The sequence below is a fragment of the Molothrus aeneus genome, chromosome 15, assembly GCF_037042795.1.
Source record: "Molothrus aeneus isolate 106 chromosome 15, BPBGC_Maene_1.0, whole genome shotgun sequence".
NCBI lineage: Eukaryota > Metazoa > Chordata > Aves > Passeriformes > Icteridae > Molothrus > Molothrus aeneus.
This window is the reverse complement of record NC_089660.1, coordinates 15,003,498-15,022,661: the sequence shown is the minus strand read 5'-3', so window position 1 is coordinate 15,022,661 and position 19,164 is coordinate 15,003,498. Positions and strand designations below refer to the sequence as shown.

The 19,164-nt window shown below is 39.5% G+C and overlaps 2 protein-coding genes across 4 annotated transcripts in view; one reads left to right on the top strand and one right to left on the bottom strand.

The window, feature by feature from the left end:
• Positions 1–19,164, bottom strand: part of DOCK2 (dedicator of cytokinesis 2) — a 161,462-nt gene that overhangs the window by 67,735 nt on the left and 74,563 nt on the right. The window lies entirely within an intron of this gene.
• The window catches only part of INSYN2B (inhibitory synaptic factor family member 2B), a 30,053-nt gene that overhangs the window by 4,684 nt on the left and 6,205 nt on the right, over positions 1–19,164 (top strand). For all 3 annotated transcript variants that reach the window (XM_066560490.1, XM_066560489.1, XM_066560491.1), the window contains exon 2: positions 15,224–17,347. In XM_066560490.1, coding sequence (XP_066416587.1) covers positions 15,987–17,347 — 1,361 coding nt within the window. In that variant the 5' untranslated portion in view covers positions 15,224–15,986. The remainder of the gene's footprint in view (positions 1–15,223; positions 17,348–19,164) is intronic.

Below are 19,164 nucleotides of genomic sequence, written 5' to 3'. Positions count from 1 at the left end.
TTATCCCAGTGCTGCTGCACTGCCCTGGGGCCACTAAAGCAGATTGGCAGAGCATGGCTGGTGCTGCCCAGTGTCCCAGTGCACTCATTCCCAGTTAGAGATGATGAGAAACACTGCAACCGCACACTGAGAACAGGCAAGGAATCAGGTTACAAATAGCACCCATGGTTTATTTACTGTACAAAGATTGGCCAATCTCTTCTATTTGAAAGGACTGGAAACCAGCTTGGGAACTTGCAGGAGGTGACAGAGGGGCTGGGGGAAGCGTTCCCTGCCCTGAGGTGCAATAAAGAACAGCAGGAACCAACCGAGCCAGGGCTGCAACAGGAGAGTGCAGAGCAGAACAGAGCAAGGGAGAGCAACCCTGGGGTCAAAAAGAGCAGAACTGAGCAATCCAAGCTCCTCAAAGTGCAGTAGCAGCTTTATTGCTAAGCCATGTTCTTTAAATTTACACAATGTGAAGACTAATGCCTTGGATGATGATTCACTTCCTTAAAACAGAGCCACCTCCTGTATTCCCAGAACTATACCACTCTATTTGATTTTGTTCTTTTTCAGCTGCACTTACTGAAGACAGAAAAATTAAATTAGATTTCAACTACTTGATCAGAGATGAGACTAATAAAATAGATTTGTGAATGGCTAAAACAAAACTTTATCATAATAGTTCTGCTTAAAACTGTTGAAAGTCATTTCACTGCAGAAACTTCCTTCTTTTAAATTGATCTTATGGAGAGAATAGGGCCCAATAAAAATAATTTTCTAACTAATTACATCCATTGCAGTTACCAGTCTACCCACAGTGTTTGTTTAGGATTGATTAATAGCAACTAGCAACTGTTGGAACAGTTTTAATTTGCATCTGAAATATTTTTCATATTTAGATGACATCCAGTAGGGGCTTTTATTAAGTTTTTTAATTGTTTTGTAACAGTGGGCTCCACTTTTAAGCTTGCAAAAAATCTTGGAGCCTGGTTAGCAGAGAAATGGGCAAAACCAAAAAATTCATAGCAAAACCCCAGATCTTTCTAAAGAGAGCTTTTCACACAGAATCTTGGGCAGGTTGCTTAATGGAAAGCATAGGGAATTCTCCATGAAAGAAAACCCTGTGGAAACACATGTATAAAGATGAAAGAATAAATCTCCAAAAATTACAGAATGTCCTGGTAAGGGACACAATCCACAGCCTATAGCCAATTATGCATTCTCTCAGGTGTGGCTCTCCTCAAGGGATGTCACATGGCCCAGTTGGTTGAATTTCAATGATAATGTAACATAAACAGGGAATCTTGATGCTCTAATAAGATACAGATAGAAATTTCCCAAATTGCATTGTCTGCATCAATTATTTGTGCATATGCTAATCTGTATTTTTGAGAGACTCTAACACATCCCTGGGCTCTGGCAGAGTAAGGAATAAAGAATATTCCTTTAATAACTTAGCACCAGCCCAAGGGCTGGATTCATTAAATACTTACAATACAAGTAGAATGAAGATGAGAGTTGAAATTTCTTTGAATAACTAAATCAGGGATTATTTTAGTTCTTGTTTTTTCTTCCATTTTTTTTTTTTTAATGAGAAAAAGACAAACCAGTTAAAAGCCCATAAAAGGTAAAGAATTCCAGAGTTCCCTGGCTTAGGCTCCATCAGGGGTGTGACTGTCCCTTGGTTGCTCAGTCACTGCAATCCAGGAGCCTCTGAATCCTAAAACCACCATAGGACAAGATAAACTCCTGTTCTTGGCTGTTTGGAAAATGTGCCAGGATGGTAAAAGTCAGCCCCTCTTCTCCCCAAGCATTAAATCCCTGAGACAAAAAAATATCCTTATTCTGAAATTAAAACTTGCTCCTCCCAAAAAACCCCAAACATAAACCATCCTCAGAAAAATGGGTGAGTATTGATGAAAGAGCACTGTGCTACAACAGGTCTTCCCAAACACAAACTGGGCTTCAAACAGTTTTCAACTATTTTCCAAATGATTATGGACCCATTTTCATATGATTATGAAAATATTTTGTGGTGCCACATCATCTGACCATCTGAACTCCTGAGGATGATGACTGTGTGCCAAAAGGACCCTTCTTTGTGCTGCTGTACTGCCAAAACATTCAAGGCTCTCTGCAGAGATTTATTTTTCCTCATCTCTAAGCTAGGATTTCATTCGAATAGATTGCCTTGCTAAGGAGACAGGGTACCAACACCTTCTCCTGGACAGGGCAAACAGAAATCATGAGTGTAGATACATGTTAGGGAATTGCAATTCTAGCAGGAAACAAACAAAAAGCAGAATCCCATGCATATAAAAGCAAACTTGATCAATGATACTGCCAGAGAAATATAATCTGTTATGCCTCTGGTATTCAGAGTTTGCATCACCTGAGCAGTCTTATAGTCTCTTATTTTTATGATTAGTCACTGCAATACAGAGTGTGTGGGAGCATCAGTACATATCTAACAACACACACAGGGAAAAGGTGATGATTAGAAGCATTACAACCCACACCTCCACTGTATTTTCCATATTAGTGCTGTTGGGTTTAAGAGCAGCCTCAGGACTGTGCTACTGAAGCTGTTCAGAACAGCCTCTTGGATCTTGGTTGGCAGTGTCATCTTTGTTCTAGTCCTCCCCTGAAGTGCCACCCAAGGACCTGTTGGGAGGCAGGGTATTTTCTGTCCTTTTAGCTCTAGAGAGCTGAGGAACAGAACCAGCATTGGTGGATGCTGTGCCATCCCACAGCCCAAAGAACTTCCAAGGTATTTTAGGAGATATATCTTGAAAACATCATTATGGTATGTTTTATAAACAAATTCTTCTCCCATATTAGTTAACATAAAGGCATTGAGCTGGATGTTCCTTTACAGCTTCCTAGACCTGCATCTTGTGATCTATTGTGTGGTTCCTGGTCAAGGACTCTCCAAACTATGCCTGCAACATTATCATATTAAGGCAAGAGTCTGGGAAGCTGGAGGGACTGGAATCAAATTTTACATTTAGATTATTATCAGTTTTCAAGGCATGTTCATTAAGAAGAAAAAAAAAAAAGCAACTTGTTCTGCTCTGTTTTTGTTTTGAAGGAAGTTGCTAATATTTTGAATCTTAAAACAAGATTTCCTAGACTGCAGAGCTCAGTGGCAGGAATTCCATAATGGAGAGTATTATTGTCTTAAATATTTCCCTTAAAATAAAGATGTATTTCCTATATTTAGAAAATATTAAAATAAAGCATTTTCTACTAGATCAAGGCCATTTGTCTTTTTTGAAATGGCACTGTAGTCACATAAGGAAAAAGTGTCTTTTTATTTGATCTTGTCTTGGTACAAGGTCTTGACCTCCAAGACTGTTAAATACAACAAACATTAAAATATTTTAGTAATATTTAGCAAATAATTACAATAATTAAAAATATTTAAAATTATATATATTAAAAAAAAGTTACAACCAAATAAGAGGAAAACTAATATTGTTCATAAGTTGATTCTGAATGAATAAGGCAGTAGAGAAGGAGGGCTTTGGAATACAGGAGCAGTAGTGGAGCTCCTTTAACCCTTCCAGATGATCCCAGAATTCTGCCTGTGCTGCAATTAGAGAGTTCCAGGACATTAGGTCGGCCCTAGCAAGTTGTGAGCTCAAGGCACAGATGCTCTGCAAGAACAGAGCATCCAAGCATGAAAACAGGAAAGCAGTAATGTGGTCCCAGGGATTTGGGAGAAGAAAGAAAAAGGAATTTACACTCTGCTGAGTTGAAGAGCACCATCCAGGATTTCACAGCAGTGTGTGGGGAGCAGGTTCTTTGGTGGCAAAGAAACTGGGAATGGAAATGTGCAGGATGTGGGCATGGGCTGGCAGCTGGCAGCAGGTGGAAAAAGCCAAAGGTAGCCCTTGTTCAGATGATTTCCTGCATCAGTGGTGGCCCCAGAGGTTTGGGCACCCCAGTGTTCCCAGACAGGCTAACAGGGAATCAGCCTGATGTGCAAACCTGTGGGGCACCCTGGGGACATGCAAAGGGCATCAAAATAAACCTTGTTAGGCTGTTAACAAAATCTTAATTATTGCAACAGAAATAGCTCTGAGAATGCTGGGATTTTCTGGAAGCTCTTCACAAAACAAGTGACACCAGGATTACAAACATCTCTATCAACACATGAAACTTATTGTTTTTAAAAAGGAAAGGTGTTCCCATTGGATGAGGTCGATTCCTATTATACAAGGATACACATGCCCTCAGGCTGCCAGTTAGACATTCCTGCCTCATAACTCTTTTTCTGGATTTAGGGGAATAACAAAGCAATCTTGACAGATTATACATGGCAACATTTCTGTGGGTTCTAGCATTTTTTAAGGTGTTTAGTTGTTAGTTTGGTTTTGTTGTTGTTTTTGGTTCTTCATTTTTATTTTTACAAGACAAATCAACCAACCAAAACCTGAAACACACACCTCATTTTATGCAGCTAACACATTATATAATAACCCTAACCCAAGCCTCTCTAACAGCTTCTGGGTTGTCTGCCTGGCTCAGCTTTGTTGTAAGGTACTCATTTGGTTTCTTGTTACACTTTTTTTGGAAAACATTGGAAAAACTGCATGTCCAGTCATGTCTGAAGTGAGACACAACCACACCCACGTGCTTCATGTTTTACTTGCCTTCTTAATAATACAGGTTTGCATTGCAGTATTTTGCTTGAATCACACTGCTACTTACCCAAATTAAACCTGAAGCTATTCCCAAGGAGACCTTTTACATTAAAATTATTCTTTAAAATAAAAAACACCACAGTTTTCTGAAAATAACCTCATTGCAGGGCCATTAAGGCAGCACAGTGCTCACATGGAATAATGAAGGAAGGAAGTAACTTTTATAAAATTGCTGATATTTCACTAACAGGCCCTGGGAGACCATCCCAGGGATACAAAAAAGAAGAAAGGTCATCTTTGTTCTTGAGACAGGGCAGGCCATATTCCATATTATGTAACTACTTCAGAGACTGCTCTTGTCTTCTCCAACTAGAGAGATACAATCATGTAAAATACTCAATTACTTGGGCCATTCTGCATTCTTAGAGGACCAGAAAGTACAGGGAAAGTGACTTTAAGCAAATATTCGTCTGCTTATGCAATTAACTTACATAGTACTTTCAAAAGACTTCACATATTTCAAAACACATGAAGAACTGAAGTTGCTATTAATTTCTACAGAATGCTGCATATCTCCTGTCTTCTTTGAAATTAATTGCCCTCACTGGTGGAAAACTAATTTGAGCATACAAAAATTTCTTGAAGGTACTTATTTCCATGCAGCCTTTTAGTTTAGGCTTATTGCAGTTCCCAAATAGAACTTCTGGACTTCTTCAAACTGCCAGCCTCATAAAGACTGAATAACAAAAACGCCAACCCTGAGTGACAAGCAGGTGTCACACAGCTCAGGACACTGCAGATTTATTAGACAAATCATCAATTATTAATTTCTCTGACTATCCAAGTATAAATTTGTAAGCTAAAAATAAAATTTGAATTTGTACAAGATATAAAATCAGTTATGAGGTATTGAGAAATACCTGAAATTGCAAAGGCAGGGAAACAAACAGGCTTTTGTTTTGCCCTTGACATCACTGGGACATGAGCTTGTGCTGCCCAGAGAAGCTGTTCATTTCTCCAGCAAGGTGCAGAGCCCTTGGAGTGTCCAGAGATGTTCATCTTCCCTTAGTGACCATCAGGAGGTCACCAGAGGGTCACCTCCCTCCCTCTGTGGTGCCATCTTAGAAACCCCACAAGGTGAAGCATCACCTTTCCCAACAGGAGAGTGAAATGTTTACCTACACTTTGTGATTTATTTTTGTAAACCATCATTGCACCTTTGCTGTTTGGCCACGTTCCAGGACAGAGCAGACACAAGATCCATGATTCTAAATGTTCCCAGCAGGACAGAAATATATCTGTGGGATACTTTAGTGTGGTACCCGATCACTCTTCCCATCTCAACAGCAAAGAAAGTGTCAGCATCTCACTTTTTCTGAATTCCTTTCAAATACAAGTATTGTCTCACTCCATGCACTGTTCCTCCTCCTAAGACCCCACAGTTTCACAGAATTTCCTTCATCCTCTGTTTCTGTAGGAGTTCTGTTCTGCTGCCAAAGACCCCCAGCTACTGAATCTCAGCCCTTAACTGGGGGTGTTGTGGGTTCTCCAAAAATAACCTCAAACTGCAGAATCTCCACATGGAGAGTTTAGAGATTTAAGACATTATTTACATTAATATTTATTGGATATTGAGAAATAACAAATATTGTCAAGATTAGGTGCTGATTAGAGAGAAACAATTAGTTACAAAGTTATAAAAAACCTATAAATTTATTCTTTTAGTTTTAAGGGTTTTTTAACATGCCACCTAATCCCTTCAGTCATCAGGGGCATTTGATTTCCAGCCAAGTGTCTGGTCCCTTTGTAACTCAGACTGTTTCCAGCTTCATGAGAAACTATACAAGCTTTGGATAAAGAAGAAACACACATTTTCTTTTCAATACCAGGAGAAAAAGTTGCTAGTCATTTTTTTGAATGTTCCATCTTCCAGCATTCCTCAGCACCTGTTAGTACTGAGACAATTTTAGCTTTCATAATCTGCCCCAAGCCAGCAGTAACCACCGAAAAAAGTAAAAATAAAAGAATATTATTCAAATAAAGTGTGAAGAACAAATTAGCCAGTTGTTTGTCTTACCCCAGTGGGACAAGTTTTGACTGAATTTTTATTCTATTGCTTTGATGAAAAACCAGTATCTAGCCATAAATATTTTAATAACATAAAATAATGCTGCACATGGCAATAATGCTGTAACTTAGCATGGGTGTCTGTGTCAAAGCATGAGCTGCAGAGAAACTTTCATTTTCCTGGTGCTCCTTACGTGGGGAGTGGTGCCAAGCTTGGAGAGCAATTGGAAGGCTACATTATTTTTCAGGCTATAAATAATTAACTGAAGTGGGATTCTTTCAAATCCTCTCCTCACAAAAAGCAAGGCTTTTCAAAAGCAAGTTCTCTCCACCTTCAGAAAAGGTAGTCAGGCAATAATGATGCTACAATTCAAAAGTAAAGGCACCTGCCCTGCATAATAACAATCTATGCACCTCTCAAACAGCATTAAGCTGCAGACTCTTTAAATATACAGGGCAGAAGTGTATAAATTGACAGAATAAAGTCACAGAGAATTATGGATAAGTTGGTGAGGCAGACTTAAAACTCTAAAAACCACCCTTACAATGCTCATAAAAGAGAATAAACCTTTCTCATGGATTTAAAGAGAAGTGCTGCATAAGAGAACAGACACAAGTAAAACATACCTGTGCTGTCCCTTCTCATTATTCTATTGCAACATGAAGCTCTACTGAGTTGTTAAATAGACAGTCATGAAACCAAGAGTTGTGTTCTTACCAAATACTTGTAACACTTATAAATCTGAACTGTGACTTTCCTTAATGCCTTCACTATTGATGATACGAAATAGAACTAAAATTTGCAACTGCAAAGTCAGAAGAAGAGAACAAACATTGAAAGATTTATCATGCAGTTCTCCTCCATTTGATTGTAACCCCTCAAAAGACATGTGACTGAACTCTCCAACATCAGCAGGCTGGTATACTTTGATGTAAAATTACTTATAGCAGAGACTCAAAATAAACAGAGGTTTCTCTCTTGCTCTACTCCTCACTAATCCCCCTCCAGAATGGATAATTCTGGCTCCTGACAGGTTTAGGATGGAATGAAACAGAACCCACACAAGAACCTGAACTACCAACCTTATTGCCAATCATAGCACAGCTCCATTTTGCCAACATTCCAAAGGAGATGTGCCAAGGCATCAGCCTGGCTGAGCAGACTGCACTGCAGGGTGACACAGCCTGAGGAATCTTCCTCTGACACTGAAAACAGCCGTGGCCATCACTGAGCAGAGATTTTCCCAGAGGAGTCCCCAGCTCCTTCTGTCCCAATCTCCATTTCTCCTCCACCTGTAGCTTTTTGTGCCAGAATTTGGGAGCCTGTGGGAAGTGCCAGCCTCTGCAGACACCCTGCCAAAGCCAATAAGCACAATTCCAGTCTCTCCTGCACTTACTGCCAGCCAGTGCCTGCTAACCCAGCCTGAGATGCCCTAATTCAATTCCCCCACACAAAAAATATTTTTCAAAACCGACATCTGGGAAGAGGCACAGCCAGGTGCATTCAGCTGAGTACACAAAACACATCTCTGGAGGATAAAATATCCAGTTATTCACATTCCTGATGCTCTGGAGGAGCACAGGTAAAAAAACCTCAGGACGCAATTTTAAATTCCAGCCCTGTTACCATGATGAGAGCTGGCACAATGTTCCCACCCAGGTTCCAGTGCTTCCACAGGGAACAGAAGCCATGGGAGAGTGGATTTCATTGAGGGCTTGGCATGGTTCTGTAGCATTCACATTCTCTGAAAAAATTCCTTCGCCCAGGATTTCCTCCTGGGAAGCTGAGAGGCCTCAGAGAAAAAGGAAAATAATTCTTATCTCATTTGCTTCTCCTGTGTGGAATGTGTTTGGGGATTGTTTACCCACAGGTGATTGTTCCATTGGATTCTGGTGTGACTTGTTTTGACTCATTGGCCAATCAGGGCCAAGCTGTGTTGAGACTCTGGAGAGAGTCACAAGTTTTCATTATTATCTTTTTAGCAGTCAGTAAGTATCCTTGCTGTATTCTTTAGTATTGTATAGTATTCTTTAACATAATATGGTATTATAAAGTAATAAATTAGCCTTCTGAGAACATGGAGTCACACGTGGGTACCACTTGTGGGTTTCTCTGGGTCTGGACTGAAGGCACTTGAGACAGTAGTTACATGTTGGGACTCAGGTGTTTATTATTTCTTATCAGAAAAACAGTCCCACTACTGTGAGTTTGGCAGCTTTTCATTAGAAGGCACAAAATGGTAACAATCTCTTGGTACAAGGTCTTTTAAGACTAAAATGTCCAATTAAGAGCTGACACCTGGATTATTTTCTCTTTTAACCCAATAACTGATCCCAAAGAGCTGCAATGGGGACTTTTCTGCCCAATTACAAAATGCCACCCAAACCCATGGAGAAGAAGGAAGAAGAAGCATGAAGAAGAAACCCAGGATGACACCCTGTGCCCTCCATCTTGCTTCCATCCACAACATACTAAAAATCCCAAAACCTAAATTTCTCACCAAGTGATCCACCTACACTACTCTCTATAATCTATTTCACACTTTTGTGGATTCCAGTCTATCTTGAATCTGGGAAACTTTCTCCATGAATGAGGGTCAGAGTCAGTGCTGCCCTGGGGGTCAGGGCACCCCAGAGCAGACACAGAAAAATTCCCAGTGCCCTGGGTTTCCACAGAGTCAGATACATCATTCCTGCCTTCCAGCAAATACAATAAGGTTTCTTCTCTTGTGACACAAGTGAGAGTAACAGTTGACTCCTTACATTTACTGAAACTCCCACTTACTGAAGTGGCAAAAAAAGTTCTGGAGATCCTAAAGAATCATCACTGAACACCCAGTGCTTACAAGGCATCCCACACAGCTGCAGCACAGCAGACTGCTAAATACTCTTGGATGCAGCTTTGCCATGTCATTCTTGATCTGAAGTGATAAATCCATTGGAAAAAAAACCCAGAAACCAACTGAAAGCTAAGGGGCTGCAGAAAATACACTTAAAACTTGTTTTTTAGAATTAAATAAATGCTGTAATGATGAGAACAAGTCCAGTGTAGAAGTCACAGTCTTTAGCAAGCAGTTTATACTGGTTTTAAATGTTATTTCTTGTAGCAATGTCTCAACAGGAGAAAGGGAAAAGTGCTGGGCAGTGGCGACCTGTCACACAGGAACCATGAAAATGCAGCTTTTATGTTTGTTACTTGGGGAAAAATAGTAAGTTTTTCTGGTTTAACAGGCATAGTCAATATAATTGACAACCAAAGAGAAAGTTCAAAAGGTCTTAGTTCATTTTTATGAACTAAAATTAGTTCATTTTTATGAACTAATCTGTATCTAACCAAGTGCTGAGGCCTGCAGGGCAGCACAGGGTGCCAACCTGCCTTGCACAAGTTACCTACAGATCTTCATACAGCTCTGGTAACATTTTATAAAGCCTGAATTAAAACCTGCAATAATCGAAAGTGTAAAATGCGTGCACACTTTGATACCAACATCAAGTACTTAGCAATATTTTTTCAACTGATAAGATTTCTACAAGGAAGAGCTCTGAAGTTTTGTGCTGTGAACCAGCTATTTGGATACTTTCCAGCTCACCAGCCTGTCACATTGGATAACTTCCCTCTCCCTGTAGGCATTCAAGCAGTTCTTCAAGAGAAATTTCTCAGTTTTAAGTACACTCATCTTTGCAAACTAACACTGAAAAAAATCCAGCTTGTGTCTCTATATAAATATGCAACTGAAATGCTTCCCTCTAAAGTGAATAAAGAGTTGTATCTTACCTCCTGACACTAAACCTTGCATGAACAATTTCCAGCATATGCTCCAGAAGAAATACTGAGATAAAAATGTTTTCTAATCCATGAAGATTTTTTTTCTGACAGAGCAAATGGAATCTATCATCTTTTCAGAGGAAAATAATTTTTATTTTTATTAAAGTAGAATAAAGGAATTTCAAGTACCATGGTTCTGAAAGTTATTTCTGAAATAAGATCATCATGGTTTTATCTCTTAGTGCATCTTCAGCACTTCATGTGCAATGGCATTGCATCATCTCAATCAAATCATAGGCAAACCACACTCAATTTTCATCCCTAGAACTTGCTTAGCTAAGTCCATTTTCTGCTGCAGTAAGTACCACAGCATCTTCTCTACCCAGTCTCACCAACCTGAAGTAATTTCCAGATCTTGCTGTAAAATTAGTCAGAGACAAAATCCTGTAATCTCTTCTATTACTGAAATGTTCCCGTTCTGAGGACAGAAGCTTCCATCCTGCCCTGTATTCCTTATCTCTGTTCGATTCTCTCCTGTCACCTTGATCCCACCTGGAGGTGGCTTACAAAACCCACCAGAAGGATTTATAAAAAAGTTCTTGCCTTCTTCAGTCCTTTTTGCTCAAGAAAAGTTCCTTCAGCATTACCAAACCACTGCTGTAGGGGAAAACTGAACACACTCAGGGACATCCAGAGAGCTCCTCTGTGGCCATGCACACCAACAGAAACAGATATTCTGTGTACTGCCCAATTAGAGTAAGAAATAGAAGAATGTTACACTAGACAAGCTGTGCACTGGAGAAAACTCCAGGTACAAAACTATATTCCACAAATTACTCCATCTCTTATCATAAACACATTTACTTTCATAAATAGCTTTGTGCTTCATTCTGTGGGACCCAAAGCAATAAGACTCCTTGTTGTGATCAACAACAGGCCCCTGTACACAGAGGCCATTTAAAAATCTCTCTCAGCAGTTTCATCTCTCCTGTTCCCTGCCAGCTTTTCCTGTGTATCACAATAAGCTGCAAATTTGCACTTCTGGGGGACTGTTTCTACTTTATAGGCTCTGCATCTGTCACCCATTTTCATCTGAAAATATTCCCTTCAGAGGCCTCCTTGCATGCAGTTCCTCTGGAACTCTGAGCACATTTCCATCCATTTCCCTCTGCAAGAAAGGAGGACAGGAAAAAGAGGTAATTTTCAACATCATCCAATTCCAATGGTTTCAAATCCATCTCAAGCTCTCTGTGCTAGGCTGGTGATGTATGTTTCACTGCAGTCTCCAGGGATTTCAGAAGCATATCTAAACTTATCCTCACCATCTCTCATTATTTTGAGGAAAAAAACCCAACAGGACTTATATGCAAAGAAGAGTTATGACTGAATTAAGCAACTTGGCCAACAGCTATTGCTGGAGTTTCTGATGGAGACAGAAAATGAAGTGGAACAAAAGCAACATCCAAACCAACACAATTAAAGCCTTAATTCAGAGTTGTTAACTAAAAATGGTGCATTTCAGATACTATTTTTTTTGTTTTGAAAATTGAACCTGCATAGAAGGAGAGCTCTGCAGTGGCCAGGCTGTTTGCAGAGTTCACAGCAGCCCCCACATGCAGCCTCTGATCCCAGCAACAGTTTAGGAACCCTGGAAAGATTTGCAACATGAAGGGAAAGTGAGAGTCACACAAATTTCTTAGAATCTGAGAATCTCCCACCTAGAAAGCACAAACCATAATTAAATACAGCAAGCTGCCTCTCTAAACTGAAAATGTCCATCAAATGTGCACCATGAGAAATCTGTTTTCTACAGGACAAACCACAAATCAGACATGACAGAAAACTGTCCAGTCAGAATAAATTATCTTACAGCTATTACATCTGTCACCTGTCACAGAATCAGAACAGTTTATGTTGGACAGCACCTTAAAAATCACCTTGTTCCAATCCACTGCCATAGACTGAGTTGGGAAATTTAAAGTGTGGATGCTCAAAAGTGGAAGGCAAATTAGAGTAATCATCCTCCTGTTGAAAGCCCCCACAAGCTTTTCCTAGTTTATTTCTTGAAAAGGTTCTGTTCAAACATTTAGTTTCAAGAAATATTGTTTTTAAAACATGCATAAGGGAAAATCAAAATTCTAAAATACACAGCACACTTTTACTGTGAGAAAAACATTTATTTTTTGAACCAACTTGTCAAATGAAAACATAAGGTTTCCAACTGCAGCTGGAAGTTTGAAAACCATGTGAAATAAGTAACTTTTGCCATAACCTGCAGAAAACCCCCAAAACCACCACTCTCACACATCTGCACTCTTCCAAAATCCCCACTGTCTGTTGCTGCATGGTTTTTCACTCCATGCAATTCCTGTAATCTCCATTTATCCTTACCACTGCACTTCTCTACCCACAGTGTCAGCCATTAAACTGAAATATGAACCAAAAAACACGTTTGACTCTGTTGAAGAAACTGGGAAGGCAGATGCTGGAAAGATGGAAGAAAAATTATATAGAAAAATATCTATGTTTTGTCAAACTTCCCCTGCCTGGCAGTCTGATTAAGCTGTGTGTGCATTTCTGAGAAGTCAAACTCACAATCCCCAGACTGGAAAAGCAGCTTTATTACTGTTTGGAGGGGCAGGCTTTGTACCTGAGTGGTTTTTAGGGGGTTCACTGGTTACACCCTGGGATACAATTTCAGTGGAGCAAGGATAAGTTTACACTGCAGAGGAACTACCACCACTAAGAATTGTGTGTGCAAAGCATGCAGAGACCTGAAAAGTCAAGATTTCCTTTCACAGTACCAGCCAAGCCAAACAGAAAAAAAAAAGTAACATCAATCAGATTCACATACTCAAAACATTGAAAAGAGGAGCATGAAATGTGCACATTTTAAAAATAACATCCAGCACCTCATGGGGCACTTATCCAACAGGGAATGGAGGGACTGGAAAAACCCAGGGAGTTCATGGAGCAGAGCAGCCAAGGAACAAGGAAGAGGCTGCAGAGCTGGAGCCATGGAACATTAAACCCCAGTAAATTTCTTCTACTGAAACTGTTAGTATTACTACCAGCCATTAATTTAAAACTGAATTAATCTTTTCTTTATGAGTGAAATAAGTTAAATTAATACATTGAAAGCACTTCTATGAAATGGATCCTTAGGATTTTTCCTATTTCAGTCAATGTCAAATAATGAGCAAAACAAGAACTTTAAATTGCTGTGTCAGGAAAGAATAAAGAATTAGATGCTGGACAAGGAAAAATGTTATTTAAACTTAGTAATTGGCAATGTTGAGCTGATTTGTTAACTCAAGAGCAGACACCTATAACTCATTGAAATTCACCAGTCTGGGTTTTCAATCCAAATATTTGAACATTCCTAGCTATATGGTTTTTTTTCCTTTCAGCTTTAATATAAACAACAGCACCAAAATGTTCATTACAATTCATAGTAAACCCAGAGTATTGGATGACAAGGTAGCTAAAAATCAACAGAGTTAAAATAGAAATTTTCAAATTAAGAATGCAAGAATGTAGCTCAAATGCCTCTACAGCCCAAGGAGAGCTCTCATAAAATCCTTAAGGGCTTTTTACTTTTATTTAAAACACAAAGGATTAGCTTTCTAAAGCTTCTTTTGCAATTTAATTGGGCAAGTATAACTTTTAAAGTAGTCCATCTGCCTGGAGCACAGCAGCTGTGATGGGGAGAATGCTGCTGCAATATTTGGATAAATTCTCAAACAGAACCGTTAAAAGTCTCTGGTAATTAGTGGGTGAAATGAGAACTCAGAGCTTGGCACTGGAATGGTGTTTGCAGAAACTGTTGGACTTGTTTACTGTGATTCCTGTTTCCAGTGCACAGTCAGCACAGAGATTCCCATGACTTCGTGAATATCACAAAAGTAAAATTTGGTATTAATGCACATATTTATTTTCTCAATGTTTTATGTGACATTTCTCTCTGCAGTGAAATAATCCAACACTCATTTTCTTCTAAAACTTTGTAATAGAGTAATATCATATTATTACTTTGCTTAAATTATATTACAGAGCCTGAATTTTACATGATGCTGCATAACAGTTTGCTATATTCTATAACAAGATCTTTCCCACTGCACCCATCTCCTCAATTCTTGTAAATTAAATATGGTAAAATCTGTGCAATGCTTAAATAAAAGATTCTGAGCTAATGGAAGTAGTAAGGCTAATGAAATGACCAGTGAATTATCAGGGAACAGGATTAATAGTAAACTACCACTGTGCTGGGAATTTTGCTGCAATCTTGTACTCAAATCTGAACACTTGAAAATAATAACTTCAAAACCAAAAAAAATTGACTTTTGTTTAAACCTCAACTTTCCTCCAAATTTAGAACTCACATTTATATTGTTCAGTTTTGGATATTTCATCCATAACAGGATTTAACAGCCATTTTCAAATCTAACTTCTTAAGTTTTAAGATCTGCATTTTGGACAAGATTCAGCCTTATGATATTTTGTATCTATATATATATATACACACACACACACACATATATATATACACACACATATATACATACACATTTTTTGAGCATTGTATTTCATATGAAAAAAACTTAAGCCACTTGCGAATTGTAAACCATTTTTCAGTTTCTGTATCTCATTGCCAAAGTTTCAGAAGCAGAGATGATGCAAAGTGCCTAGGAGACAGCAGCAGGAAATCACCATTTGCCACTGTGCTTAGCTACAACTCTTGTCTTTTTATTTTCAGGAAACACTTTCTGCTCTTCTGCCCTTTCTGCTTATTCAGCCTGGACCTCTGTCCTGTTTACAGAGCTGAGGCAATCCCTTGGACATGATCTGCCTTGTGTTTGCAAGAATGGCACTAACAACTACACATCAGTAACTTTTCTCACTGAATCCCTCTAGATGCTGTATTTTGCCCTGGTCATAAGTGGTGACATTTTCCTTACCTCTTTGGGAAGATTAGTTTCAACAGGACATTAAAAAGATGGCTGGGGAAGAAAAACTATCCCTAAAGAAAGCAATTCAGTTTGGTATTAATGGATATATTCCATCAGTACAACTATGCATCAGAAATGAAAATGCCCCCAGAAGTTATTATGCTTGTTTAGACAACATGCAAATAAAACACATGTGACTGGTTCATCAGAAAAAAAAGAGCTGGATCCCTAATGGAGAGCTGCTGTCAAATGAGAGCCTCCAGGAAAGCCATAGACTCAACCTTACCTTTAAATTAGCTCATTGAAACAGCCTGTTGCAATTTTGTAATACAAAGACCATGTTAGCTGCAGGTAAAAGGATTTCTGCATTCCCAAGCTACAAGAAATATTTCCTTAAATTTTATATTTAATTTATCTTAGTTTTGGTCTAATCAGCAATTAAATTTGAAAGAGGATCCCTCAAGAGAACATGCCAGTTGAAAATATACATAATAACAAGGAGAAGGATGCTAAGCTCCAGGAGTAAGGTGTTAATTTGTATCTTAGGAACAATATTAACATACAGGTCAAATGTCAAATGAAATGGGTCGTAAAGAAACACGTTACTTACAGACTTTAAATTGTGATTCAATGGCCCAGCAAAACATGAAAATGAGACCAGTGCTCCTGAAAAGGAACAGTCTGGACTCAGCAGATTTTCTGAGGCACCCCCAGCACCGCAGGAGCAAATCCCAGCAGGTGCGCTTCAAGGACGATGGTGACAGCAGCAAGGCAGAGCTGGATCCTGCCCCACACACAGCACTCACTACTGGCAAAACAGAAATATGTAGGGATCACAATTTTTTGCTAACTCAGTCTCCAACTTTTCCAAGGGCTCACAAGGGGCTTCGGAATATTGCCATACAAACTTCTCCCAGCCTCAGGAAACACTTCCCTGTTTTTAAAAGGAAAAAGCTGACAGTAAGCAAATCACTGACAGAAATGCCAGCAGAACCTGCAAACTCTATCCAGGTAAATGGCAACCTTTGTGAACCAGACATTCTGTCCTCAGAGCTCTGCTACTTGAGGATAAGTCATCACTTGGAGGATGGATGCAGGAATAGTGAGGTGGGCTTGGGTCAGAGATCATCAAAAGCACAAAGCAATGGACCGAGGTACTCGGGGGATTTCTCAGAGCCAGACAAGACAACTGCGTCCACACAGGTGCCTGAATACATTCATGTGAGTTTCCCACAGGACAGAAACGTTCCCCTGGATGCACCAGACACAACCACAGCTTCAAGTAATTCACTGCATTCTTCTACTGTCATCAACAGCCACGAAAGTCATGAAAACAGCACACTGTCATCTGATTCTGACAGAGCAGAGCCTTGCCTGAGCAACTCTGGGAACTGCAGTGAATGTAACCCCCACTCTGCTGCTCCTGAAGAGCAGAAAAGCAATTCTGAGCTGCCTGTAGCCAGCAGAGATGCCAGCAGCAAGGAAGCTACTCCACTGTCACCCCCATCCAAGCACAGCTCATCTCCTTGTTTCCTCAGAGACTGTCACCAGGCAGGAGAGCACAAGCCAGGTTCCAGCTGTGTGACACTCCCAAGTGATGATCACCCACCAGTGTCAGTGCCCAGCAGCAACGCATCAAATCCATGTAACACTGAAATCCAGAGCAATTCCACCCAGTCAGATGTTTCCCAGTGTAACAGCTGTGCAGAAGGATTTCACACAAAGTCTTATCCGCCAAGGAATGAAATAAACCCACAAAGCAGCAGAGAGATTAATGAAATCAATCAAATTCACTTGGCACATGGAGAACTCTGTGCCCTACAAGGCAGGCTGCAGTCTGTAGAGGAATCCTTGCAGTCCAACCAGGAGAAGATTAAAGTCCTTCTGAATGTAATCCAAGACCTGGAAAAATCCAGAGCCCTCAGCGAAGGGTATGGTTCATTTTTAATATTAGTAATTCATCAGAAGTGTAAAGATAGATGTTAGCATTCTTTTAACCTTTGCTACTGAAAAACACAGCTCTTCTGATATTTAAAGATGAGTTTGCAAAAATGTATCTTACATCCTTTTTGTGATGTTTGGGCCTAGCAGAGAAGAAAGTCCCTTTATAGCTTGGCTTTAGCTGACACTGCCTTTACAAAATCCAGTGCAAGACCCAGCTTAACAATTCCCTTTTTTATTTGGATTTAGGGTGTTCAAAGCATGGCAAGGTCAAACCCACAAGGAGTGCCAGACTGAGAGCTAAGGACAGAGCATGTGAAGGCTGTCAGCAAGAACTCACTTCAGACTCTCAGGTTTCACAGTGGCTCCCTTCTCCCTCCCATACAATGTAAAACCCCTGTATTTATTGTCACTATGGTGACACAGACTGTGCCAAGGGCTACAAGCAGTATTCATGCATTATTATGCATTATAAATAATAATAATACCATAAATGCAACTAACATCTAAAGACAGGACAAAGTTAAAATAGAATTTTAAATATATTTATGCTTGAAACAGGTTTCAGAATATCCTAATAGAGCTTTCCAAGCTATCAAAAGCATCTCTTTTAGTAATTGCATCTAGGACACACTTTAAAGTTCTGTTTTGTTGTAAAGTAGTATATCCTTTAAACAACATATCTTTGAAAAACTCAGAAACAAATCAAGGGAATAAAGGTTCCATTTCACTTTTTAAAGAAAAAAGAACATGAAGAGATTATGCTACCATAAATTTGGTCTTTAGCACAGGCATCTCATGCGTGTAGATAAATCACTTATGCATGCAAAACTGCCCTCTTAATTCTATAATTGGATCCTGTGTATCAGCTGTATTTACTGGTCACAATAATGACCACATCAGGTAATATTCCACATTTCCACAAACTGTGCAGACACCACAACAAGGAGGCTGCTCTGAGGGTTTTGTGCAGGTGTAGCTGCAGAAAGAGCCCAGAGCACAACACTGCTGTGCTCACACCACCAGCATCAGGGTCTGCCCTTGGTCCCATGTGGGCAGAGCTCTCAGGAGAGAACTAACAGAGGCCACAGCTTTATATACTCCAATTGTCTTACAACTTCTGAAGGAAAAAAAAAGAACAAAATCTATTTTGAAGAATTCTTTCTTTTCCCAAATATTTTAGCTTGGAATTGAAGTTAACTTGTATTTCTGTTGAATAACATTCCAACTCAAAATTCAAATAAGAATTTACACTCATTAAAAAAAATTCAAACAATATAAATCAGGTTAGCATGTGATTTTAGTCCATACATATCATCTTCTTTATCTGGAAACAGCAACTGGTAATGTCCATCTGGCTGTTAGCATGGAAATACTTTCCTTAGCTTCCACTGTGCCCACATAAATTCTTGTTCTATCTAACATTTTCCCCATAAAATTCAGCTCCAGCTACCCTCTCTCAGAGGCTTGTTCCATATGATTTTCTAGCACCAAATTTGTAGCAACCTAAACACAAGAGACAAAATCCACGTAGACAGACTAAGAGCAAAAATGCAAAAAATGTTTACAACACTCCAAACCGAAAATTCAGGTAAGAGGCAAGAGATCCAAGTGTATCTCAAGGCTCAGCAGTCATTTCTCTCTTGTAGTCTTCATCCAGACACCACCTGACTGTGGTTCCACAGGAAGGGACAGAAAGGGACAGCCACTCCTTCTCCCCTGCATGCAGCTCTCTAGGGGAGAACCTACATTTCAATTATGTTTGTGAATGAGCCCATAGCAAAGACTAATTTGCAGTGAAGCATGA